This window comes from Apiospora hydei, assembly GCF_038363865.1.
Source record: "Apiospora hydei strain CBS 114990 chromosome Unknown utg000008l_segment0_segment0, whole genome shotgun sequence".
Taxonomy (NCBI): Eukaryota; Fungi; Ascomycota; class Sordariomycetes; order Amphisphaeriales; family Apiosporaceae; genus Apiospora; species Apiospora hydei.
Genome location: NW_027117367.1, coordinates 380,973 through 407,932, shown reverse-complemented (window position 1 = coordinate 407,932; position 26,960 = coordinate 380,973). Strand labels below are relative to the sequence as shown.

At 53.7% G+C, this 26,960-nt stretch overlaps 5 protein-coding genes across 5 annotated transcripts; all 5 read left to right on the top strand.

Annotated features, from left to right (window-relative positions):
• Positions 1–3,814: 3,814 nt before the first annotated feature.
• PG997_010666 (Importin-beta domain-containing protein) lies at positions 3,815–7,194 on the top strand (the record flags this gene model as incomplete). The annotated part of the gene is made up of 4 exons (XM_066814981.1): positions 3,815–4,450; positions 4,501–5,872; positions 5,934–6,920; positions 6,983–7,194. The coding sequence occupies 4 exons, from the start codon at positions 3,815–3,817 to the stop codon at positions 7,192–7,194; spliced, it is 3,207 nt and encodes a 1,068-aa protein (XP_066664271.1).
• Positions 7,195–8,236: 1,042 nt separating this feature from the next.
• PG997_010665 (uncharacterized protein) lies at positions 8,237–9,337 on the top strand (the record flags this gene model as incomplete). Its single annotated transcript, XM_066814980.1, has 2 exons — positions 8,237–8,315; positions 8,463–9,337. 2 exons carry the CDS (start codon positions 8,237–8,239, stop codon positions 9,335–9,337), a joined length of 954 nt encoding a protein of 317 aa, XP_066664270.1.
• A 1,928-nt stretch (positions 9,338–11,265) lies between these two features.
• Positions 11,266–11,991, top strand: PG997_010664 (uncharacterized protein; the record flags this gene model as incomplete). Its single annotated transcript, XM_066814979.1, has 2 exons — positions 11,266–11,306; positions 11,364–11,991. The coding sequence occupies 2 exons, from the start codon at positions 11,266–11,268 to the stop codon at positions 11,989–11,991; spliced, it is 669 nt and encodes a 222-aa protein (XP_066664269.1).
• A 759-nt stretch (positions 11,992–12,750) lies between these two features.
• Positions 12,751–14,374, top strand: PG997_010663 (IMP-specific 5'-nucleotidase; the record flags this gene model as incomplete). Its single annotated transcript, XM_066814978.1, has 4 exons — positions 12,751–12,775; positions 12,828–12,863; positions 13,066–13,224; positions 13,308–14,374. 4 exons carry the CDS (start codon positions 12,751–12,753, stop codon positions 14,372–14,374), a joined length of 1,287 nt encoding a protein of 428 aa, XP_066664268.1.
• A 10,950-nt stretch (positions 14,375–25,324) lies between these two features.
• On the top strand, positions 25,325–26,915 carry PG997_010662 (uncharacterized protein; the record flags this gene model as incomplete). Its single annotated transcript, XM_066814977.1, has 3 exons — positions 25,325–25,508; positions 25,712–26,175; positions 26,352–26,915. 3 exons carry the CDS (start codon positions 25,325–25,327, stop codon positions 26,913–26,915), a joined length of 1,212 nt encoding a protein of 403 aa, XP_066664267.1.
• Between the last annotated feature and the right edge of the window lie 45 nt (positions 26,916–26,960).

The following is a 26,960-nucleotide window of genomic DNA, read 5'->3' as shown; positions in this document are numbered from 1 at the left end:
CACATCAACGGACAAGTTCCCTTGGACTTCAACAACACCGTCTTTCCACCGGTACTGGCCATTATACATTGGATACGCGAATTTGCCTTGCTGCTGCTTCTTCCGCCATTGGGACTTATTCCGGACTTCCGTGGACTATCATTCAATTCCTCCAGGACATCACTTCAGCCGGACACAAACATTGTTGCTATTGTCAGTAGGCTGTCTTGCTCATGTTTCTCTATTTTACTTCCACGGACTTACTTGAGGATAACCTACGCCCACAAGGTGAAATCAGCTGACTCAAATAGGCGAGGGTTTTCTTTTCTTGTTTGGTTTAGCACCGCCTGAGGGCGTGGGATTCCTGGATGCTTGTGGCCGACCGATGCCTGGTCGTGCCGGTGTTTTTTGTCGGGGATTGGGTGCTGGAGCATCCATATCGCTGCTGCTATTGAATGGGATGGGATGGCACGCGTGTTTAGCTTGGACATTGAGACTCATGTAACGAATGCTTTGGGTTACCGTCTGGATTGGGCGTTTGGGCATTGGGCATACGGATAGGACAGTGGAAGCAGATGTCTAGGAATACAAATCACTGGATGTCCCTTACGAGAACCACTGTGTCACTTGAATGGCGCATTTCAGCTTGAAGACGTGTACAATATGTTGTTGAAGACGGATAATTGATATCTGTATTGAAGCAGCTGCATCTTGAGTAAAGCTGCACGCTCTATCTGCCTCGGTCAATCATCACTGGTCCATCTTTTGAAGACCAAAGTTATGACGCTGAAATTAGCGATGCCACATACGAGAACGATTGCGACTCATGTTACTATAGCCTCCAACACAGATACAGGTACATCTCGCGCATGGAGCTGCACGTTCTCTGCCATTCATCAATGCTCGCTAGAGACGAACCAGTTTTTGGAGATGCGACCGCAATCTAATCACACTGCATTGCGTAACACGGGAAACATGGTGGCGCTCGAGTACCTGACGATCAAGAGGTTACATTATATGCTTCGAATTTGCAGATCCGATGCTCTCCAACAAACAGCCCGGCGGCGGCAGCAACAGCAGTGACATGCGCTTCGGGCGGTCCGAGGGATTGGTAATTGGCACCACGTCCATCAATTCCTCGAGAAGAAACATGGGTAAAAGGGTATTCTCTTAACTTACACTTTGGGGCTTGTCATCAATGCAGGCTGACGAAGGTTGCCATGCATATATGGCGTCAAGGTTCACGTTGACAGCGCAGTTAGGATCAACTCAATTCTCAAGACAAGCACGGTCAGACCTCATGTTAGGATGGAGAGCTTTTTCTTGAGCGGAATCGGCAGGAGGCTTGCCAGGCACGTCGGTATTTCGGTCGTAAATGCCCCTTGCCGAAAAGCTGACGCCGCACGCACGCTCGCGACAAGGAATAGACCGGTTACGCAGGGTACACCAACATGGAAGAACTCGTGCGTGTTTTTCGACAACAACAAACATGGCGGCCGCTCAAGTAAGCAAAGGCCGTTCAGAAACTGCCAGCTGGTCTGTCTGCCTGCTGCCGTCATATACCATGGCCCAAAGCATCCAATAACTGCATTACGCATACTGCGAGGGACGAGTTTATCGTGAGGATTTTGTGGGGAGCAAAATAAGATCAGACGCCGCACCCGTCCTGTCCTGTCCGTCCGTCCGCTGCCGTCACCGCCTTGCCATGGATTTGCCAAACTTGGAGGGGTAATCCATCCATTGTATGTCATGTCATAATGGATGTCATTCCACAGGACAAAGACAAAAGCGGCCGTGCTCTCGTCCCTCTCCCTGGCTTCGGATAGATCAATCTGTTTTTTTGGTTTTGTTTTTATCGGGCGGAACCTGCGATTCGGAAACATGTATCCCGACTGTCCTCATTTACACAGCAAGGCATATTGTGTATGTAAAGTGAGTGCATAGCAAGAGGGACATTACGATAAAAATTTGAATCGAGGCGTTGCAGGTATGATCCCACGACGCCGACCAAGGAAAAAAAACAAAAACGACCCCTCGATGACGGACCGCTAATGCCCAAGCGTAAGGGTTCCCAGCCGGGTTGGCAGGGGACGCTCGCTGGGTGGGAAGGGTGGAAGTACATCCCAAGTACCTGCGCAGTACCTGATTCACTGAGGTCCAGTCTGGTCCTGGTCACTGCTAACGGAAAAGCAAACCACACCACTTCATCTCGAACTGATTTGCGATAGATCGATCCTATCTTTTGCAGAACGCAATTTCGTCCTCGCCAACACCCGCCCGTCAGGAGTCAATCCAAAAGGAAAAGGCAAATAATGCGCTTCTATATTTGCCCTTCTGATTGATGGCTACCTCCTAGATCAGATAAATCCATTCCGATTTGAAGTGCACTCCCGCAAGGGCTGTCTGCAATTGATCACTGATGGGGGTTCCACCCAGCTGTCTGGGCCCCATCTTTTCTCTGCCTTATCGTCAAATCCTAGGCCGCGGATCTTTGGCCAGGAAGTCCCTGATTTTGCCCAAAGAATCCTTTCTGGTAACATGAAGATTTTGCCTGCCCACACACACATATGTTATGCGCACACACATTCGAGGCCAACTGGAATTTCAACAGAAAATCAAGAGTTACCAGAAACTTGCTGTTGATACTTGCTCGGGAAATCGCACCCAGGATAATATTTCAAACCAACATGCTTGTGCAAAACGAAATCAAAGATGTCCGTGGCTGAAAATGGGGATATGTAATGTGGTATGGAAGGGTTACAGCGTGCCTAGACAAAAACCACCGAAATAGCAATTACCCCGGTTTGTTTCCAATTGGAACATTTTACCCATCTTCCAGTCTTGTTGAGCCGCCGCTGGCCCTCCGTCTCTCTCCCTCCCTCGACTTTTGGCACCACTTGCTTGCGCTGCATCGGGTTGGCTGTTACGCTGAAATGAATCGATTATGCCTAGGCTGCACCTAACGCCTGACACATCTCCTAACGCGTTCCAATAATGCCCTGATTCACAGGCCTAGCGATCGAATTACCCAGACCATCCTCCCCTAGATCTGCTAGTGTAATTGCGAAGTCCAGCGCCAGGGTCCCGTCCGGCCAGGAAAGGTCTTGCTGCGCGCCCGCCAAAGCCTGCACGGGATCGAGGGAGAGAGTAGTCGACCTTGCCATTGAAGTGAGTTGGTGAGCGAGGGAGTGTAGTGCGGCCTGTCTGCTTTCTCCTGTGTATCCTGTCACCCACCTGAAAGCCAAGCAAAGCCACCTGGGCAGAAACAGAAACAGACACAGAGAAACATGAGATATGTAGAATAGAAACCACTAGGTTATGTACTTGCCAGGTAGACTTGGCTTTCGGACGTGCACCTACCAGACCAGACCTTCTGAACCTGGGCAGTCCCTCCCCCAGCAGCCCAGCGGCCCAGCAGCCAGTCCACTCATCTGGCCTGCCTTTGCCTGCCTGCCTGCCCGCCTGCCCGCCTACCCACTGACCTAACCTACCTACCGACACACCTCACACCTCACACACCTCTTCTGTGCGTGCGTGCGTGCCTCTCTGCAACTACGCCGCTTGCTTGCTGCCCCGCCATTCTACTACTTACGACCTGTTGTGCGAGTGGCAGAAAAAAAACAATTCCCATTCCCAACTGCTTGCTTGCTGTCAACGGCGACGCTCGCACTACGTTATCGTTGTTGACGCTGGCGGCATCTTCTATTTGAAATCGTTTGTGGTTCAATTACCAAATATTCCTTTCTCAATTTCCTTCTCGTATATCTAACGACACCGCCCTGCATTCGTCCCTCCCCTCGACAAATAGCCCCCTCCTTAGGGTTAGGCCGCCACCATGAATGTCGAAGCCATCAGGAGTCGCGTAGTCGCGACTCTGTCCGCCGATGCCAATGTCCGAAGAGCCGGCGAACTCGAGCTGAAGGCCGCCGAGTCCCACCCCGGCTTTACCGATGTTCTGCTCGACATCCTGACCAACGAGCCCGATGAGTCGATCCGCCTCTCCACCGTCATCTACCTCAAGAACCGAACGAATCGCGGCTGGGCAAAGTCGGACCACTACCCCGACGAGGTCGTCCTGGACGAGGACGAGAAGGCCAGGTTCCGGGACCGCATACTGCCCATCCTGGCCTCCAGCCAGGGCAGCATCCGACAACAGCTGCTCCAGACCATCCAGCGCATCCTCCACTTCGACTTCCCGGGCAAATGGCCCAACTTCATGGATGTTACACTGCGCTTGCTACACGCTAACGATGCTCTCTCCGTCCTCGCTGGCCTGCAATGTCTCCTCGTTACCTGCCGTGCCTACCGCTTCAAGGGCAGCCAGGAGGGCAGCCGCGCCGAATTCGACAAGATCATCGAGGCGAGCTTCCCCCGCCTGCTCGAGATCTGCAATGAATTGGTGAACCAGGAGAGCAACGAGGCTGGTGAGATGCTTCACATTGCTCTCAAGGCTTACAAGCACGCCACCTGGGTAAGCAGCTACTCCGTGATACCTGATTTGGTGCTAATCCGCGGAACCAGCTCGAGCTCTCCAGCTTCCTCAAGCAGCAGCCCGTCAACATTGGCTGGTGCACCGTTTTCCTCCACACCGTTTCCAAGACGATTCCCGCCGCGGCCATGCCCGAGGATCTCGACGACAGAGAGCGCCACCATTGGTGGAAGGCGAAGAAGTGGGCTTATTTCAACCTGAACAGGCTGTTCATCCGACACGGCAACCCCTCGGCCGTCACTACCAGTGGCGACGATGTGAAGGCTTTTGCCAAGGACTTCATCGTGACCGTCGCTCCCGAAATCCTGAAGCACTACCTTCAGGAGATCGAGAAATGGGTCTCGAAGACGGCCTGGCTCAGCAAGCCGTGCTTGTCCTATACGCTAGTCTTCCTCGACGAGTGCTGCCGGCCCAAGGAGATGTGGCCGCACCTGAGCGCCCACCTGACCAACCTCGTCACCCATCTGGTTTTCCCCGTGCTGTGCTTGAGTGCCGAGGACGTCGAGAAGTTCGAGGACGAGCCCGAGGAATATCTGCACCGAAAACTGAGTTTCTACGAGGAGGTGTCCTCGCCCGATGTGGCGGCTACAAATTTCTTGGTAACCCTCACCAAGGTCAGGAGAAAGCAGACGTTCGACCTGTTGTCCTTCATCAACAGCGTCGTCAGCACTTACGAAACCGCGCCTGATGACAAGAAAGATCACATTGGCAAGGAGGGTGCTTTGCGCATGATCGGCACGCTGGCCCCTGTTCTTCTCGGAAAGAAGAGCCCTATCGCCGACCAGATAGAGTACTTCCTGGTTCGCTACGTCTTCCCCGATTTCAAGAGCCCCATGGGCTACTTGCGTGCGCGAGCTTGCGACACGATCGAGAAGTTCGAGCAGCTCAACTTCAAGGACCAGAACAACCTGATTGTCATCTACCGCCACATTCTGGATTGTATGGCCGACACTGATCTCCCGGTTCGTGTCACTGCCGCGCTGGCCCTGCAGCCCCTGATCCGACACGACGCTATCCGCGTTAGCATGCAGCAGAGCATTCCGACCATCATGCAGCAACTGCTCAAGTTGGCAAACGAGTGTGATATTGACGCCCTCGCCAACGTGATGGAGGACTTTGTCGAGGTTTTTGCAACTGAGCTGACGCCTTTTGCTGTGGCTCTCAGCGAGCAGCTGCGGGACACCTATCTGCGTATCGTTCAGGAGCTGTTGGAGAAGCAAAACTCGCGCGATGATGACGGCGAGTACGGTGACTACTTGGATGACAAGAGCATAACAGCCCTTGGTGTCCTGCAGACCATTGGTACACTCATCCTTACGTTGGAGAGCACGCCCGATGTTCTCCTTCACATCGAAGCCGTCTTAATGCCAGTTATCCAGGTTACTCTCGAGAACAAACTTTACGGTACGTTATGCCAAGCGTGAGTGGAGGGTATCTCTGCAACTCTAACAATTGTAAGAAACAGATCTTTACAACGAAGTCTTTGAGATTATCGACAGCTGTACATTCGCCGCCAAGAGCATCTCGCCCACCATGTGGCAAGCATTCGAGCTCATTCACAACACCTTCAAGTCCGGAGCAGAACTCTACCTTGAGGACATGCTGCCCGCCCTCGACAACTTTGTTCAGTACGGCGCCGGCCAGCTTACGCAGAAGCCCGAATACGTCCAAGCGCTCTACGGAATGGTCAACGACATGTTCTCTGACCAGAAAGTCGGTGGCGTGGATAGAATCTGTGCTTGCAAGCTCGCGGAGGCCATGATGCTGAGCCTGCGTGGTCACATTGATCAGTGCGTTACGGGCTTCATCTCGATGGCCATGACAGTGCTTAGCAGCCACGATGTCAAAGTCAAGAGCTACAAGATCCATCTGATGGAGATGGTTATCAACGCCATTTACTACAACCCCCTGCTGACAATAGCAGTGTTGGAACAGAAGGGATGGACCAACAAATTTTTCAGCTTGTGGTTTGGCAACATGGACTCGTTCACGCGCGTTCACGACAAGAAGCTTTGCATCGTGGCCATCGTGTCTCTGCTCAGCCTGCCGGCGGACCAGGTTCCTCAGAGTGTCTGTGTTGGCTGGCCGAGACTCCTCCAGGGCATCACCATTCTCTTCAGGACTCTGCCAAATGCCCAGAAGAACCGTGAACAGGCCCTCAAAGACGACTTCACATTCGACGCTGGGAGCTACGACTACGAGGACGAGGATGAGTGGGCCGAGGACGACACCAACTGGCAGGTCGAGGAGCCCGAAGAAAACAGCGAGGGCAAGGATGAGAGTACGGCTTACCTGGAGTTCCTGAATGAGGAAGCAGCTAAGTTCAGCCGACTCGAGAACCAGTACAAGGAAGCAGACGACAGCGAGGACGAGCTTGGTGAGGACAGTGTCTTGTTGGAGTCGCCTCTTGACAAGATCGATCCATATCAGCTGTTCCGTGTGGCTTTCATGAGTGAGTGCATAACAGAAACTCCTTCGCTCAAGAGAACGTATCACTAATATCTGTGGCGATAGAAATGCAACAAGAACAGCCGCAGCTGTACAGCACAGTGACGCAGCCCCTGTCAGCGGAAGAGCAGGCGGTCATTACAGGCGCGATCAACCAAGCAGAAGCCCATGCCCAGATGGCGTTACAGATGGCCGAAGCCAACGCGGCTCAATTGGCCGCACAAGCATCGGGCGCAGTTGGTCAGCAGTCACCTAACGGAGGTATCAACCCTAGCTAGAACCCGGTCCGTTCAGGTCATCTGTTGGGAGAACCAACTCTAGATGTTGGCTGCGAAAATTACATCACCCCCTTCAAGCGACGGCGGCTCGTGGTACCGATATAGCATAGGTTTATGGCCGAGGAACGCCGAAAATGGCCTTGACTGGCTTATTGTGGCTAACCATATTAGTCAGGCTGATGTCGTTTTGTGTTGGCGTATGTAGTCCGTTCGTTGCCCTGCAACGATAAAGCGTTGGCCGGGCGGGAGGGTTAGGTGTAGTCGAGAGGAGAAGAGCGATGGTCCCCCGCCACCCCGTGTTTTGGCCAGTCTTATAACCTTATACCCCCCAATGCCGAGCGCGACAAGGAAGACGTCGAGGAATTCGAGGATGGGTTTTTTATCGATGGCGGCTTTGGGGTTCTCTTCGGGTTAAGCGGTGTGTTCGTGGTCGGAAAGATTTTAGATCGTGCAAACAATATCCCACCCCCTTTTTAAGTAGTAAAATATTCATGAAGTCTTGACAAACAAAAACAAAAATCTTGGTCCGCCGTCTTTGGTCGTTGGTCGTTTCGGAGGGCCTTCATGTACAGATGGGTAATAGATGATAGAGTATGGGTACTGTATGTTTCTCGTTGATGGCGAAAGCGCTGTTCTCACCAGATTACGCCGTACTGTACGGATCTGAGATGATCTAGATGTCGCATTGGAAGTTTTCGAACGTTTGTCGCACTAGGTATTTCCTGATCCGGTCTACCTCTATCAGCCGGCTTGACGACTGATTGTTCACGAGAAGGAAGGAGCATTGCACGAAAAGCAGCGCTTTTATCATCAAGGGAAGGTGCAACGCAGTGTTCTTTTCTCTCAACTCTAGTTTTTCGGCAGCCGCGCCCATCCTGTGCCAATAAATATGAACTCGTGGTAGAGGTTCCTTTCGGCGCCATCCCTCCATCACCACTTACTACTCGGGCTTGCCATCAATAACTTACCATCATTGATACACCATCCACGAATCACCCACGAACTACTGCTGCCTCCATCGCGAGACGTAAGCATACCCATCATGGATCTCGCGACCTCCCAATCCGCATCGACTGATGCAGGATGCCCTGTCGACTCGGCGGCCTCTGTCGTCGCAGGCGGTAAGTGGAATTTGGTGTTTATCTGCTTCTCTTCCATAGGCTCCCTGCTCTTCCAGTTGCTATTCCTTCCTCATCCAGTACCTCGGGAGTCATAATTCTGGACAGTTCATTTCTGGAGAAGAAGTGCTAACTTTCGAGAATCGGTAGGCTCGCAGGGTAACAGCTCATCAGCCCCCGACGACACTCCTACTCCTCCCCATGGCAAGGTCTTCAAGACGGCTGAGCTGCGCACCATGATCTTGGACCACCTCTCGGCCAGCGATGTCGCCGCCCTGCGCCAGGCTACCCGCGTCCCCCTCAACAAAGAAGATGCCCGCAAGTTCTTGAACCCTCTCCGCGACCTCGGCCCTCTGCACGACGCCATCGTCGAATTTGAGAAGTCTGGCGTCCGGGTCATCCTTGTGGGTAAGGGCATCAAGGCTCTTCAGGATAGTATCAGAAGGCCCGCCGATGCAGGTACTTCCCCGAAAACTATCGTACTCGGGCTCATGTTTGAGGGCCTCATCCCATGCCACCTAAGCGCCCTCCGCCATTTCTTCTCTCGCCTTCACTGTTACTGCGCTATCACGTTCGACTTCTTGAAAAACGAACACAATTATACCCCACACACCACCGTCAGGGTACCGTCGAATTCCGGCCCCATCCCGGCTACTAAGACTGTGCTCATGCCTGTCACATCCCGTGTCAAGGTCATGCTGCCCAAGGTTTTTACGCATGACACGGCGATATTCTACTTAACCTACACGTCCGGCCTGTTCTCGTACCTCGCCGACATCACCGGCGAGTCCAACCAAATTCGAATGGGCCTGGAGGTGGTGCGGGCGAGCTCCATGTGGCGGTCGGTCGCTCTCAACTCCGATGTCGAGGATGACACGTTCACGGTCGATGGGGTAAGGCGTCACCCTAATCTGTGCCACCGCCTATCGCTGTCTTTCACCCACCACTTCCACTACTGCAAAGCGCCTGAAGTCGGCGGGGGCGACTACGCCTTTGGACTTGGCAGCTGTCTGGCCCAGTGGTGACAGTATCGTTGCAAGCACCGATTCATGCTGCAAGCAGCACGATGTGTAAGATAGTCACTTGGTTCCTCGGCGTGTTAGAGACAGCGTCTTCATTCATTGGCGTAAGCAGCCAGGCCAGGCTGCAAGTTGATAGATAGGAACGAGCAAGGCACGTTTCACAAGGCTTGGGCTTGTGCCCACACAACAAACATGATATCTTTCAGCTGCACGTGTAGCCTAATGAATCAAATTGAGCAGCGAGATCTCGCGGATCTCGCAATGGTTATCCCCTGTCCTCCCATTCGTTCCTACAGAGGACCGTTCGTAGATGAAGTGATGATGCAATATGTAGATGGTACTTATACCGAGCCCTCTCCAAGTTTGCTCTTCCAGTTTCTGGTGCTGTATTGATCGCCCACTTCATCATATAACAGTTCTACGTACCGGCCTACCACATCCAAAGAGTGCCGCCACCCCTGGGCCGAGCAGGCGTTCGATCATCGGATACAATGGAAGATAGCCCCGACCAAACATGGGTTCCCATTCGCCAGCTCACATAAGGCAATCTGGTAATATACATCTGTGGAAATAAAATCAACTTCTGACCCGCGCCCGAAATCGCTTTCCGCCATCTCTGTGCTTCCTCTCGTGCTGACCAGCAACAAGGCTTTCCACATTATCCAACCTCCCATGTGGTAGCAGCATGATCCGGTTTCTCCTTCGACTGGGAGGTGCGCGCAGTATCGGCTTATCCAGGTGTGGTGGTGAGTTGTCTGTTTTTCCATTAATATATCGCTTACGCTTAGCTTGGGGCCGATGACACTCTGGCTGTAAATTGCCCAGCGAAAGACCAAATGAAGTTATATGAAAGGTTTCGTTCGTCGGCATTGAGCCCCGAGCCTCAGGCTAAAAGTAAAAGGGGGAGCCTGGTGGTAATGTAATGTGGGGACATCATGATCCCGGCCCAAGTTGTCCAATCCGGATGGCAGGACGCGGTCTGATTGGGTAGATTGGTAGATGACCCCTGTAGAGCACCAGAAACTCGTGGCAAAGCCCGAAGGTAGAGTGAGACTTCGGACAGGCTGGCTTGGAAGTATCGTGACCACACCACAGCATGCTATCATCGAGACTATCAGCCGGCATCCGGTGCGAGCCAAAGGGGAAGGTCACCAGCTCTGGCTGGCCCGACTCCTATACAACTCCCACTATCAAAGGGATAGCCCAATGAAGCAATACATACTTATGTTATATCGGTTCTTCGTTACCTGACAGACCTGTATGAACACACATGGCATGCCAAATACCTCCCAAGCCGTAGATAGTCGAATTGGATCGAGTACTCGGTCACTTGCGAATAGACCCAAGGCCCCGAGATCCCGACAAGTCCACACCCTCAGCTGGTTCTCGACTGACAACTGGGTACGGTGTGCCTTCTGGACCGTCTCTCCGACCACATTCTACCGGAGACTCACTGTCTACCGAGACGAACGGGTAGCAATGGTTCTCAAGAAAACCAGGTTCCAGACCCAGGTCTAAAATTAGGACTCGCTTCTGGGTGTGTAGATTGGTTGACTGGCTGATATATATTAACCTGTGTCTAGGAAAACCGGAAACTGGGGACGGCATCCCGTGCCTAGAAACGAGACTGATAAGCTTAACGCTCGAGAGTGTTCCTGAGTATGTATGTCAATTGCAGGGGACGGGAACTCGACGCAACGTCTCGTTCGCTAAGTCTGCAGAAGCGAGCCCAGGCATGTGGCTATATCCGGACAACCTTACGACAACCGAGGATGCACTCTGGTTTGTATATAAAGATCGAGATTCGCTGACCTGGCCTTCCTTGAGTTCTGATATATTGGTCAGCGCTGATCATCCCCCGTTCATAGCTTACATCCTCGACTATATCCATCACGACATATTGAAGCCTCCGAGGCGTTTATTCGTTCAAGATGAAGACTGTTCTCATTGGTGTGATGGCAATCTTTGCCGGGTAAGATGATCAACAGCTCCATCGTGTCGATACATGGTACTAACAGTGAAGTTTCAGCGTCGTGACTGCGCAAGAGGCTGCTGCTGTGACTGCTGCCGCTGTCCTCGACGACGCCGGTGCTCTTGAGCCGGCTGCGGCCTGCCCCACCGTCACCAAATCCATCGTGGACCCAGCCTGCGCGCAGAACTGCAACAACGACTGCCGGCTAGTCACGACCGTCACCAACGGCTGCGGCTGCCCGGCCTCGATCCCGACGGCGACGCTGGTAGCGCCCTGCGGCGGCGAGTGCCCCAACGCCGGCTGCGACATCACGTACCGGACCAAGAACGAAGCCTGCGGGCCGCCGCGTCCCACGAAGCGCACATCGTCGACCAGCCCGACGTCGTCGCCCGTGGTCATCACGAGCATCATCATCCTGCCGCCGCGGCCGACCAAGACGTCGCTGCCGTGCCCGACGGTGATCCGCACGACGCAGCCGGCCGACTGCACGCCGATCCGCTGCCCCATCCCGGGCTGCACCGAACACACCAGCCTGGTGGTGCCCTGCGGCTGCGACGGGCCCAAGACCATCATCGCGGTGCAGGGTGCCAGTCGACGTGCCCGGGCGGATGCATCACTCGCACGACGACGGCCAGTGAGCTGTGTGCGACGTCGGCGTGATAGACGTCATGATGAGATGAGATGATTGACTGGTTGATTGGTTGATTGATTCGATCTTGATCTCAACGGCTGCGGAGGTTAAGTTACCTTCGTCTTACCTACCTACCCGAAGACTTAGCTGGACTTGGAGACGGGATGATATAGTGAGTAGGACAGCGGGATGAGGATGATGGGATGGTGGGATGTGAGTGTGGGGGAAAACGGGCGGCAGTCGCATGTTTGACACTTAAGTACATTAACCCACCTTCCCTGATCTGGCGCTTATCTGGCCGTGTTTGGTGTTTGGATATGCACGCAGGCTGCACACCTCCGGGAGGTTATCTGATATACTCTTTTGAGATGCAAGGGCTTTTTTCGTCAGGATCTATTTGATTTACTTACACCTTATACCGCCAGCCACATGGTGTCTTATTTCATGAACAATGCTTGCTGTTGCTATGATTACCACCACTGTTTCAGCTGTGTCACCGGACCTTTGGGCGGCGCTATGACTGGCAACTGGGCGGTCACCTGGAATGGCAACCGGCGACCTCCGCCACGCTGCACTTGGCTGGTGACTCTCCTCCCCCCATTTCCCTCCCCCAGACAACACAACCAGACACATCTACACAAGCACACCGACCATTGAATATCGTGATACCCACCGTCGCTTCAAACTCTCCTCTCCTGTGTTTGTTATTAATACCTAAGCGCTACCTTGCTTCTCTTCTTCTTCAAATATACCACTTCCCTATTAACACTCCACTCTATTCGTAAGCCAAGAGCCCCCTCATCAACAGCAACCATGACCACCCGTTACAGAGTCGAGTGTAGGTGCCATCTCATTCCATCCCAGTGCCAATATCTAACAACCTTCACCAGATGCCCTAAAGACACACAGGAGAGACCAGTTCATAGGTATTGCAGCTCCTTATTCCCGGCCTTTCTCCCTGGGACAACCCCTCATCTCCGTCGCAGGCTTGGGGGCTTCCTGAAGCCCAGACAAGTGATGCCCGCCAACACATCGTCACCTGCCATATACCGACCGTAAATTCTTGGAAAGCACCCAGAGCGGATCAAATCACCTCTCTCTGCAGATGCGTATACTAACCCGTCGCAGAATGGATCAAGGGCCTCCTAGCTGTGCCGTTTGTGCTCTACTCCCAGCCAACAGGCGTCTTCCAGACCGCCGGCACCAGCTTCACCCACATGTCCGAGGAGGCACACCGCCGATATGCTGAAATCATGAGAGACGTCGAGTTTATGCTGGACGACCACAGTAAGTCAGCCAGGGGGTGGTGGTTATCCCTTTTTGGGTATCTCATTCGATCACGTGTTGCTAACGGGGTGTGCCAATCAAAGTCGCCCATCAAGCCGACCCAAGAGCCCTCCAATCCAAGCTGAAGCTGCTCGTGCCAACCATTGGCCAATTCTTCACAAGGCTGCCGCTCGAGGCGGCCTTCAAGTACCAGGATAGGAAACGCTTCATCTCTTCGAGGCGCTTCGTGTCGCCTTCGTTCAACGATGTCCGCTTGATTCTCAACTCGGCCCAGATTATGGCGGTGACCACATACGGCACCCTGCAACTGGCCACATTCGATGGTGATGTGACCCTCTATGACGATGGCGAGTCGCTGCTGCCGGATAGCCCTGTCATTTCTCGGATGATCGATCTCATGCGCAAGAACGTCAAGATCGGCATCGTCACCGCCGCGGGCTACACCACGGCCGACAAGTACTATGCCCGTTTGCACGGACTCCTCGACACCATTGCTCAGTCCCACGACTTGACACCGCAACAGAGGCAAAACATCCTGATCATGGGCGGTGAGGCCAACTACCTGTTCGAGTTTAGTGCCAGCTCCCCGCACCTGCTCGCGCCGATCCCCCGGGACCAGTGGCTCACGCCGGAGATGGCGAGCTGGTCCGACACCAACATCGCGGCGCTCCTGGACGTGGCCGAGGCGGCCCTGCGCGACTGCATCAAGACGATGAACCTGCCGGCGACGCTGATGCGCAAGGACCGCGCCGTGGGCATCATCCCGACCTCGCCGAACAACCGGATCCCGCGCGAGTCGCTCGAGGAGACGGTGCTGGTGGTCCAGAAGATCCTGGAGATGAGCGTGGGCGGGCGGGGGTTCGACAACAACGTGGTGCCCTTCTGCGCCTTCAACGGCGGGCGCGACGTGTTCGTGGACATCGGCGACAAGAGCTGGGGCGTCAACGTGTGCCAGAAGTGGTTCGGCGGCGGCGGCGGGCAGATGATCAAGGGGGAGAACACGCTGCACGTGGGCGACCAGTTCCTCAGCGCGGGCTCCAACGACTTCAAGGCGCGCAGTGTGGGCACGACGGCGTGGATCGCGAGTCCGGCGGAGACGGTCGAGTTGCTGGATGAGTTGGCGGATTTGATGGGGAAGAAACTTAGTTGAGGAGCAGATTACTACCGTCTATGTACACTTATATCCAAGAATGTTATCTTCGCGACACATATTACGAATACTTATGTACCAGTTCAATGATGTATCATGCTCAGAACTAGCTTCTATGATTCGTATGCCAAGTATGGGAGGTATGTGCGCATTACTGCTCGCCATGTCACAGTTACATCTCATTATGGTCGTTGTATCGCTCGTTTGCCTCTGTGGTTTGAATCAGGGCAGCAGCGTTGGTGATCATGTGTCTGAGACCTCGAACGGAGAGCTTTGAGCTTAGGGGTTGGTGTGTAATGAGCTCTCAGGGACGCGATTCAAACAGTATTTGGCAATTTCAACCCATAAGTAAGACTTGGACTACTTACCGAACAGTGAGGACGCGCTGGCGGACACATCCTCCTGATGGACGTAAGTGGCAACCACTGATTGAAGATGACAAGGTGTACAGTATATACGCATACATCACTCACGGGCAAGGCGTTCGCGTCAAGAGAGCCATACGAAGGAGAAACCCGTTCAGGTATCTCTTTTCTAATCTATCGACAAACCGATTGGGATGTGGGATGCCAGGCCGAACGAGCAATGAGCCTTCATAGCAGCAAGTCAATAAGGGCGCTACCGATCCCAGTCCCAACTTTTGCTTAATCTTTCTTTCCCTTTATAGTCATGTCTTGGTCGCTTTCATCGCCTCTTGGGAGCTAGCGTTCTCGGGCTCCTTACCCGCCACGCCGGCGAGACCCTCTAAGATACTTGACGACATGGCCCGCGTTATCAGAAAAGAAGATGCAGAGCTGCATGTGCCATGTGGTGGTATCCCAATGACCTGGACGAAGACTCACCTCTTATACCGGTCGAGGTTGATGAGGAAGACGAACTACACATTTGTGCGCAAGAGGAATCACCCATACGAGATGCCTTAGTTGCAAGGTCATGAAGCTGATGCTGTTGCCTTCTCCGGTAGGAGGAGACCCTCTTTACACTATGATTGTGACCAGAACACGACTCTCATGTAGTAGCAGTTTCGGGCGTGTGTACACCATGACAATCAACATGGTCAATCACGAGTCTAGGTGTTATATATTCACGCGATATGCGAAGTCATGGTTTTGATGCAAAGTAAGCGGCGCATCAACCACTAGATACACCGGAAGGCGAAGCCCACGCATATGATGGCGTGGCATATCCAGCGATGGCCTTGATTGATGAAACGCGAAGGCGGCCACCTTAAAGTTTATGATAGAAGTGTCGCTTCGCTCATACTATTTCGCTCATACTTGATTTGATCTTCGCCCGTGGCGGAAGGATCGAGGTCTGCAGTAGTTGACTTCCACCCGTGATCGTTTGGGACGATTGACCAGCAGCTGGTGATGGTATGGCTGTCAATGAGTGATATCAATGACAGACGATGGTTGGTATGCTATGAACGCCGGTCTGCACATGTAACTTCGTCATGTCTCTCAGCCTCAGTATACAGATAGTGTCGACCTACGTACATTTGAAACAAAGGGGGCGTACTCAGCCAAAGGTACATACTTGTACTTCATACGTATCCGAGATAAGGCATTTCTAACACCCATTACATGGCTGCCAAGATTGACCATGACTTTTCGAGGCTCTGGCATTAGGAATTGCCGATCACATTCCTCGACCCCGAGCCTCGCGATTACTCGAGCAGTGCATGATCAGCAGTGCTTGCGAATGTCAAATACCACGGGCTGATCTATCAAGATGGGCTATTCTACTTCAGCTCAAATGAGGGAGAAGGCTACATACAGTTCTGCTAACTATACAGACGCCCCCATATACTATACCCGACCTGAATGCGGCAACGCTGACCATGCAGCACAGTAAGACATACCCGAAGGAGCCGGCAAGCGCTTGTGTATTCGGCGTACTCTCCTTTTCTGGTCCTAGGTGACGGAAGGCGGCCAACGGGACACCGTTATGCGCCTATTAGCTCCCAAGGAGGCTTTCTTTGCCTCGAAAGGGAAAGTGCTCCCTCGAAGACTTGACGAGAAAGTACCATATTCCTCGAACCCAAGTTCACACTCTGTTGGAGGGGGTAATGAACCTGCCATATGCGTGTATAGATTCGATTGTACGGATCCGATGCGGCTCTTCCCCCATGATTTGGCATGCAGCGTGACCGGTCTCGCCTCATCCACGGCAGTCTGTCAGAACCGACAAGGGCACCACCGATACTTAGGCATGGCCAGAGCCTACCAGTAATTGCATAATAAGCAGCGACGGCCCAGGCTGCAACCCTTAGATGAGACGGCACGGAGCTCACCCAATTTGTCGATATCCCGGGCACAGTGTGTTGTCCTTGGCTAGCCCGCGATTTTCATCCCTTCCGTGGCTTCTGGGCAGCCCAGCTTGCCCAGCCCCAACCCAGCCCACCACGTCACATCGCTGACGCATACAAGCTTTTGATACTCGGTGGCGGCATTGGCATCTGTGAGGCATCCAGGGTCGAGCTGCGGGCCCCCTTCAGCCCGGCTTCTTGGCAAGCCAAAGTAACGTCTTATCTGCCCGCGCATGCACAGCCCCTTTACCAAGACGAAACCGGTCAGCGTAGATGTGGCTGTCGTCGAAGAAAAATGCTGTGTAGAGTAGATATGACGAGATTAATAGAGGGATAGAACACGTCAAGCGTTGATCACGATGGATGGGAACGGGTTGACATGGGAATGAATACCTAGGCATAGCAGTTCCATGGCCTTGTCCTGTCTACTCAGTAGCACCAGGTATTCACTAAATCACCTCTTGATAGCTATTGGCTCTCCTTCTGGGTTGGACAATGCACCAGGAAAAGTAGCTGTATATGCCGAACCTTCTAGGGTAAGAGAGTGATACTCCCAATACGGAAACCCTGCCTGGGTAGTCTATGGATGTTCGTCACTTGGCTGGTGGCCGGTCAGGCTATTGGATACATTACCTTGCATATGCTGAAGATGCGCTCCGGACTGAAATCCCGTCGCCCTCATGGCGAGTGAGTGGTGGGATTTGATGTAGCCCGTCTTGCCGCGCGCATCCTCCGTACCACACAGTAAGGCGCCGAATTAACGGATACGGCGGGATGCAGTGATGGCGGCGATTGCTGCGGCTGAAGGACTCTCACGCCTTTACCGATCACGGAGGCAGACAATCTCGACTGCGAGACAGGAGATCCCGAGATCATCTCCCACAAACCTGCAGCAGCAGCAGCAGACTGGACTTGCCGGATTGGCTGGTGTCTGACCGTCAAGTGCCTGGTGGGCGGTAGATTCACACCGATCTGGAAGGAGGACAGGCTGCGTAATCTGCAAGAAGGCCGGCTGCTGCTGTTCCTCCTTGCTCAAATCTCTGCTGGGGCAGCGACGGATGCCAAATGCGCATTTTGCGTAACGGCATCATGGGGTAGACGCCAAGGAATGAACACGTCGCCCGCGCGGTGCGGAAAGTGTAAAAAGCCCTGCAAATGAACCATCCACCGTGCTGTGCGCTCTTTCGTACCGTAATCCCATGGCATTCTCGACCCCAAAAAGTCCGTCGTCACTCCGCTCCCCTGTCGAAACAAACAGATGCCGCATCTATTCTTGTCGCCGATCGCTGCGCACAAAGGGAGGCGCGCAGGTACTGTAAGTGTAAAGAATTCGTCATGCGCCCACGGTTTGCCCAAGCATTGCTTGGCGATGTTTCTTGCCGCGAAGCCAAGGCGCACATCATTGCTTCTGTACGAGTCTTGGCAGAATGTGTTTCGACTCCCGAGAAATCCAGTGGCCGCCTGGGGGAGAGGAGGGCAGGCAGGAGGGGGTGCGAGCGGCGCGGTATAGGGATGCCAAGACGGTGGGAACGAAACCAACGAAACAAGCACAAACAATGCATGCGGCATACATACCTACCTGCAATACACACACGCCGCAGCCTGTGTGTTCCCTGGTCGTGTGTGCTTCCGTCGAGGGTCGAGGTAACTCCAATGGCGAAAGACAAGACTGCCAAGGCGGCTCTACATCATGTTTGTCTTGAAGCTTGCGAGGGAACGCAGGATGGAATGGAATGGATGGGCGGCCGGAATCCTGGTGTTCCGTCGATCACCTGCATTCGCCAACCCAGCGACTACTTGTTCGTCCGAGGCTTGGCAGGGACGGCAGAGCGAACTCAGGCGCCCATTCACTGCTGCTCACAGCGAGTGCCGACGAGGAAGACGTCTGCTTTTTGCCAATCTTCTAACTCGATCGGGTGTAGGGGTTAGTGTACGACGACGACGTCGACGTGTTCTAGAAACCCCGGCATTGCAGCCGATCGAATCATGGCCGATGCTAGCAGGCTCCCTCTCTCTCTCTCTCTCTCTCTCTCGGCAGCCTATTATCACATACGGTTTGGTGCCACATGACATGGCAGACGGGAAAAGGGCTTCGGTGAGGTTGGAGTCGGCGGCGGCATCGAAGCTTAAAGGCAGGCCCGGAAGACGGGCATAATGACTCGAGATGATGTGCTTCTCAGTCAGCCCAGCCAATCCGGCGGCATGCAAAAACGCACCCATACTGCTTATTTCAATCTCACATATGCCGGGTAAGCACCGCCACACAGTAGCACACAGTAGTATAGCAATCCAGTATCTGCCGGTGGTAAGTATCGCGAGCGCGCAGAGAGGTTATTCACCGCTAGCCTGGTGCAATTGCTTTTTTTTTCTTCTCTTCTCTTCTTCTGCGCTGTTGCTGCTGAGATGTCCAGCGGATCTCACGTACAGTAATGCCCCGACCAATTATTTGAATACACCACCTTCTGGGCAGTTTGAAGAAGGCAGGTATTTGATACTTCAAAAGGGGGTCCACGGCCAACGACATCCTCAGCTGTCGGTCTCGACCGACGGTTGGGTTGCCCGAGCCGCGGGTGCGTTGTCGCTGCAATGTTTCATGGGGCCCAGATGCTGATGAGATGAAGCAAACGGCTAAATTTGGACAACTCTGCTGAACACCAAATTTCACAAATTGCGTTGGCTGCTGCTGCTTGGGCTCGCCGCTCGCATCTGCGCGAATGGCCGGTCTGGGCCCTTTGGCGACCTGGAATGAGACGAGACACATCCGCCGATCTTTGTCCTCAGCCAAGAGCCTCCAATTAGGCTCGCTGCCTCGCCAAGGCGATTTGCTGAACCGTGATTGATCCTGCCATATCGCCGTAAATGATTGCGAAATACCGTGCAACCTGCGTGTGTCGAGATGGTTGATTGATAGTCGGGAGCAAGCAAGCACACACACTCAGTCCTGCTTCTTTGCCAAGACGGCTAGGGGCATTTCGTCCCAGTTCGTCCCTGTTCCCCCTCTCCCCCAGAATATGCGAATGCGATCACAACATCAGCAGCAGTGCACACACACACACACACAAGTCTCAAGTCGAGTCCGGTCTAATGCAAGTGCAGCAGCTCCCCAACCTGCAGGTCACGAGACCACCTGCTGAACCACGAGGTGGACTGGAGTGAACGAGTTGGGGCAGCTGCATGTGAGAGAGAGCCACACCTCGTCGATTTTTCTTTTCGACGGTTTTGCGTGGGGGTCATCTCCGTCCTGGAGAAAATGGAGATTGACCGACTTGCAAACCGAAGAACGTCAACTGACTGACTTGATTGATGACTGGCGCTGCCGAGAGCAGGTAGATAGAGAGTCAGCGGCACGGCTTACCCTTTTCGTCCAAACCGACACAGCACCGGGCGAATGGAATCAACCTCTCAGCACTTGGCCTTTCTCTCGACTTGTCCAGGGTCGTCATAGTCATACGAGAGGGATCGCCAACAGACAACGCCAACCATGATGGAGAGAGTGGTGGACAGCAATAGGACGAAGAAAAGCCACAATGGCCAAGTATGGTAACTATGGAACTGGGAAGAGTAGCTAGTAGCAATCTGACAAGTAGATTTGATCGCCTTTGATCGCCGCATCTCAACTCAGGTTTCCATTCTTGTCTGGTTGGGCCACAGGAACCACAGGAACCAATGGGGAAGTGCCATTCCCCGGGCATGGTAATCAAAAAGCTAATACTGCCGTGTCATGCAAAACCTCTATACTGTTGTATACATACATACTTACATAATTGGGTCGCTTGAGTCAGGGTTCAATTGGCCTCTGAGGAAACAGACGGTCGAGCAGAGTCGCATAGGGCATGGAGATAATTGTCGGTGAGAACAATATTCTCGAAAGATGCTCCATCATTCTTTCGATTAACAGTCTCACGTATAGACGCCTCACCGGGTTGGCCATGACACCGATGTGCATGATGTTGATGTGAAAATGAAGGCGGATGAATAATGAATGGAGCCGAGGTTGGCTGTCACTGTCGCTGTCTCGCTCGCTCGTTCGCTCGGGTCCAAGTTCAATGCGCCAAACTCGGGTTATCTGATGTCAAGGTGAATGGATTGATTGGTATCCAGACGTTATCTCCAGGGTGGACTTGCCTACGTACAACTAGTTCGACGAGAGGCAGCGTGTGGTAGTGGTATCATGTATCATGGCCCGGTCCACAACGATCGCGAAAAGGGCGCTAGCCCGGTGCCCTGGTGCTGGTGCTGCTGTCGCCCTCGACATCTGCTGTTTGATTGGTATGGCTAGGAGGCCGAAATTACGCTTTCCGTCCACGAGATCGCGCGCGCTCCAGAAGAGAGCCTAGGCGCCCCAGCTCTCTCCAGCCCGCCAGATAGGCAAAATGATGCAATCGCGATGGCCGACATCATACTGCTACATTGACTGCTCAGGGTCGCCGCTGGGCTGCAGCGAGTTCGGAAGCCTGCCACTGCCAAAAAACTTACGACTCAATCCAAGGCGAACACAGGGTCGCGACGTGGTATTTGATTTGACAGAGGCCGAAGGGCCGGCGTGGAAAGGCCCCAAAGCCACCCCACCTAGCCAACTGACACCCTCCCGAATGACGCAGGACCAGGCCATCCCATTCCATGCCATCTTAAGTTGACGCCCACAAGGGACTGGGCTGGCATCCACAGCATCGTCAGACGGCACCCCGTTTTTTCCTTCTGGCTGTCCACTGTCGTTTGAGAAACATCGGCAATCAGTCAACTAGGGGGTGCGAAGACGGCCCTGCTATGGCATATTAATCAGGAGCTTTAGCAAGTCCGCGGCATCGCGGTATCGCGGTATCGCATCCAGCCAACACAGCCGAGAACCAAGGAGAGGACCGAGGACCAAGGAGAAGCCGAATAGGATCATGTAAATTGTACGTTGGGATATGCGAATGAGCTAATAATAACCTAAGCCGGCGCGTTCCCGTACGCACAAAGTACGATCGACGGGTTTCTTGTTTCCTGCGGTCTGCGAACACAGGTAGGCTTTGTTTCTGGGCATTAGCGACATGGTATCCATTCCCACGGCAGTGCCCTCTGGCCGGACATTGAGCAACCGCACAGCAGCACCGCAACAAACAGCTTCGAAACAATTTTCCCTTTGCACACCTCACCTGCACACAGCAGCAAGGCCAAGGCCAAGCCCGACGCACAGATGGAAGGAAAGACAATTTCTCTTACAATATATGCAGCCTCTTGAGGCTAAGTGTGGAAATGCGTGCTCGCCAAGCCGTGTAAGTGCCCGCCAAGCACCAGTGGCTGGCAATGAAACGGCCTTGGTATCGACAATTGACAGAGGCGGACGCTCTTGGACTGCTGATTGCAATTAACACCTTCAACACCTTGGAGTCTTGCGCTCTCTTCCGTTTGGCAAGACCAAGCCCGGCAATTGCCAGGATCGCCGTCCCGGACGTCTTGGCGCGCTCTTGACAAGAAAAGGAAAGAAGTGGAAGAGTGTGTCGCCAAGGCTGCACTGCAGGAACCGAAAATGGGATTCGTTGAATTCAACATTGTCGTCTGATGAGTCGTCCTTTTTCAGTTTCTGCTACTGCTGCTGCTGCTGCTACTGCTTGCTTCGCCCAGCTCCAGCGCGCGACCAACCGACCGCCAGTGTCCCCGTCTCGGACACGAGATTGAGTCTCCAAAATAAAGTAGGGAGGGCAGGACCGAATACTCGGCATGGATTAACCGGAACAGGGGATCATATATTGCCCTTCCCAGCCCTTTGCTTCCGGTGCAATAGTCGCAAACTGCTCTCATTCGCCGAGGCTTGCACCGTCAATTCCGCCCTTTTCTCAGACCACAGCAACCGTTCGCGGACAAGGGCCAGCCAGACTATTCCGTACATAACACCTACCTACATAAAAAAGCAGACTTATCCATCCATGACTGACTGACTGAAAATCGCTCACCGAAGCCCACTTGGAGCGTTGCGCGCACACTGTATCCACTGGCAAGCACGTCTGTCTCCATTAAAGATAGGCCTTATATTTGGCACCAGAGCAATTTGCACCCTCCTGAGCGTTGAGGCAAGCCAGGTATCAGTTTTTACTTCACTGCGTTTCTCCTCGTGCCCTGGAGCGAGTTAGATTCCTGCGCAGGTCTGGATGTGTTAAGTTAGTTCTGGCTCAGAAACTCTTGGCGATTCTGACTTTCTGCCAAGCCAATTCCCTCTCGCGGGGCCTATGATCTATCTCGATCCCCTTAGGGAGGTGTACATATGCGTGTATGCCTGGCTGGGGAGGGTAGGGTATTGGTATGGTACGGAACAGATGAAGTACAGTGGTAGGGTGGTAGGGTAGTAGGCGGGCTCTGCTCTTGCGGCTATGGGGCCCTCTTTCATGCTGTCAGAAAATACCGCCGAAACTTTGGCCCTCTCTCTGGAGGAAGGAAACAAAAGAAGACAAGGCCTGCCGGGCCCTGCCTCCCTGCCAGCTAGCCCTCGCGCCCTCGCATCGTCGAAAAATAATCTCTTTTCCCGTTGCGGCAAGTCAACCCTCGAAGCGCCCACCAGCGACTGGCCGGTGCACTTGGGGCCCCAAACTTGGCATCGCGCCCATTCGCTCCCGTTCAATCTGCACACAGTACTAGTCCGGACATTCCATAACTCTTTTTGTGTAACCTCCACATTCGGTCGTGAACCCTTACCAGTACCAGTAGCAGCACAGCAAAGGCCATCAAGGCCAGTGTACACTTCTGCGTAGGTATTCGATACTTCTTTTCCATGTCTCGCCTCGGTTCCTCCTCCTCATGCTCCTCCTCCAGCGCGTTGCGGTTCCGCCTACAGATGCACTTTGGCTGCTACAGTACATACGCCTGCCCTCCCATCTCCCATGACATCCGGCTGGCTGGTGTGCCACGTACATACGTGATATGACATGTACTGTATCTACCATATCTGATCTCACATCCCATACCACCTCCCAGCTGCTGCTACCCCGTACTGTAGAGTTAGATTCATCTTATTATTACATACAGACATTACATATATCTGGGAAAGTGTTGGCACACTCTAGGGTTTAACACACTAGACCCTCACGGCTGCATCTGCAGAGCCCATGTCGTATTTGCGCTGGGCACTTGGCACGCTCTCACTCCATCCCACTTACACGCATATGTAACGCTAGTCGACATCGTCCCCGCTTCATCGAAGAAGGACCCCCAGACGAATAAGTTTAGCGCAGGTCGTCCTGCAGCTCATATTGGCATTGCTCCGAGTAATACCTACTTGCTTACCGAGTAGGTACTCGAGGGGCATACTCGAAGCTTAGTTCGCTCGATGGGGGGTGGGTAATGTGGGAAGGAGAAAGAGAGAGTCGCACTCGAGTAGAGCAAAGTAGAGTAGGGAGGAGGAGGAGTGTGTGTTTAGTGTGACCGCGACGGACGAGAAGGGTTTCCCTATTGCTCTGCTTTTTCTGTCTCAAGTTTATAACAGCACCGGTCCCCTCCCTCGAAACATATAGTCCTGGAGTTGCCTCTTATCTTGGTTCCCGAATTCTGATTATTGATTCTGCCCGTACTGTTTCGCCTTGGCGCGAGGATCTTGGCTCCTGGGCATTATACCAAAGCAGGGCTACACAGCAGCAACCATTACCTTGTTGGTGGTCGTATATGCTGCCCCTCCCTTGCCCTCGTCTCCTGCCCACCCCAGCACAGCACAGAGCACAGGACTGGACTGGACTCGACTTACAACCGCTTTACCTAAGAGTTAGTACCTTGCGTGCGCAACCTGCCACTATCTGACGCTGCACCGAATATTCGAAGAAGAAGAAGCCAAGAAAAGGGGCTTCGCCAGCAGCATCACCGATTTCTGTTCCGTGTGCAATCCTGTGTATATCCTTTTTCGACGATCTGCCCAGGCAGTGGTTTTTACTTAATTACACGACTCGTCACTGCTCATCCGCCCTCTCGGCCTGGGTCACTTGACTTGGCAACTCGACTCTTTTTTTTCCCTTTCCCTTTCTTGCTCAAAAAGGTCCTTATATTCCTCGTCCCCTTCGGCCGGCCGGCCTGTTATTCAAATCTTCTCACCAGAAGCGAGACGAGTGTGCGTCTGCTGCTACTACTACTACTACTTCTTCGGCAGCCCCGAACCGAGCCTTTGGAACGAACGAGACGGACCACCGCGGATAATCCATCACCCTCGATCTATCTCCCTTCGCAAAAAAAAGTCTCGCTGCTACCACACACTACGACTCTGCTCTTACGCCACTACTGCCCATCAGTTTGCTCCGGGTGATCCATGGTTCAGGCATAAGGTTCCACGGTCTCGATCCCTCCCACCCTTAGTTTGGGCCTTACAGGGATCTCCGATTGCGACTTTTTGGTGTCTGGCTGTCGTTCGTCCGCTACCACAACAACCGCCAACTCTGTTCAAGGTAGCAGCTATCTCCAGCAGCAACTCAGATAGAGATAAATTCCGGCGTGCCTGAGTAAGAAGCAGCATTTGGGGAATTCCCTGCTACTTCTGTCTATCAGCAACACCAAAGGCCTTCTTCATATTTCCTTCGAGTCGACTTCCAACTATCTGCATCTTCGACTCTTTCTCTTTTCTCTTTTTCCCCAACTCCTGCAGCAGTTGCAGCCGGCCCAATCGGACCTGCCAGACGGACTTCACGATGGCCAGCTCTCGAACCATGGTGGCTGCTGCTGCCGCTCCTGCTTCTGTGCAGGACCCCTCCCACACAAGCACAAGCACGCCAACGAATGGTGCTGGTCCTGGCACTGGTGCGAATGGGACCAGGGCCGCCCCTCCTCCGACGCCGAGAAGCCGAATCTCGTCATCATCAGCTGCCACAATAGGTATGTTCCCGATTCTCTCCCTTCCTTGTCTTTGCAATCGCATGTTTGATCTCTTGTTTCTGGGCCCCCCTTGTTGCCCTTGGTTTCTGCTTATCTAGCTAGCCGGTCTAATCTAGTTACGTAGCATGCCATGTTGTTATGTTATATTTTTCTCCATCATTGATAGAACGATTCAAGTTATTAATAATGCATTGGCACCACAGACAATGACGGCCTTTTGACCCCGTCCCCCTCCAAGTCTCACTTTACCTGCGCTCCTATTCCCATCTTACAACCACGGCAAAGCCAGAGCCACAACGCAGGATTCTCAAATAGCGGCAGCTATCCTGCGTCCAGTCTCTCTTCGTCGCCACGCCGTTACGCTACAGACCCCATTCCCGAAGAGGACGATGAAACCGAGAGCGAGTCGGCAAACGAGCCAATCACGCCTGTAAGCGGCCGAGAGTCGCGAGAATTCCAGCCCGCCCTGTTGGATCTGCCCAACAGCGACCTGCAACCGCAGCTGGAAACTGAGTTTATCGCGTCCCCGGGTCTGGCTGAGGACTCTGCGACTACGACTCCCACTACTCCTGGTGCTACTGCAGACAGCATTTCCACCACCACGACAGGCCTGTCGCAAAAGGCCATTTTCCCGAGTGCGGCAGCCTACAGGAGACCGCCGCCCTTAGTAGTGGAAACTGCAGCAGCCCCACCACGGGCGCCACAGCACCAAGACTCAAGCAGCAGCAGCAGCAGCAGCAGCAGCAGTGCAACCAGCGCTGGACCAGGGCAGCTGATTGGGGACCAATCGCCTAGAACCTCTAAATCCCTCACGCCCCCAGCAGCCAATAATTCCGCCTGCAGCGCCCCAGCCCCGATCCCACCTCAAAGTTCAGCCAAGACACGCCCACCTCGACGTCACCTCCTTCGGATTATTCGCCCACTACCTCCAATCGCACATCTTCTGTTTCCCAGTACCAGTGCCAGCAGCCTTCACTGCTGCTTGAACCACAACAATCGCAACAACAATACTACTACCAGTCCGAACACCCATCTGCGACAGAGGCCTCTTCGCCGCCGCCTAGAAGACCGTCGCTGGGCAATCTCTCACTCAGAGGAGCCTCCAAGTCATTCCTTGGCGTCGGCACCAAGATGACTTCCTTGTTCCGGCGTTCCGCCTCCAATGTGACTGACGGCGCGACCATGGAGTTTCGCGAGCCCGTCTACCAGAATGGCGGTGCGGGTGGTGCTGTGCTAGATACCACCACCCCAAATACACCAGCCAAGGCTACCCCAGCAGTAGTCGCCGCTTCTCATTCCACCCGTCGCGCCCTACGACACGCTCCAACACTCCGCCGTCGCCGCCCTCGCCCGACACCAAGGACGGATCGGTCCCTTCGTCGGTCCCGTCCTCGAGCGACTTCCTGAACAATAAGAAGAAGACCCACACCGGCTTCTCTTTGCGCTCGCGAG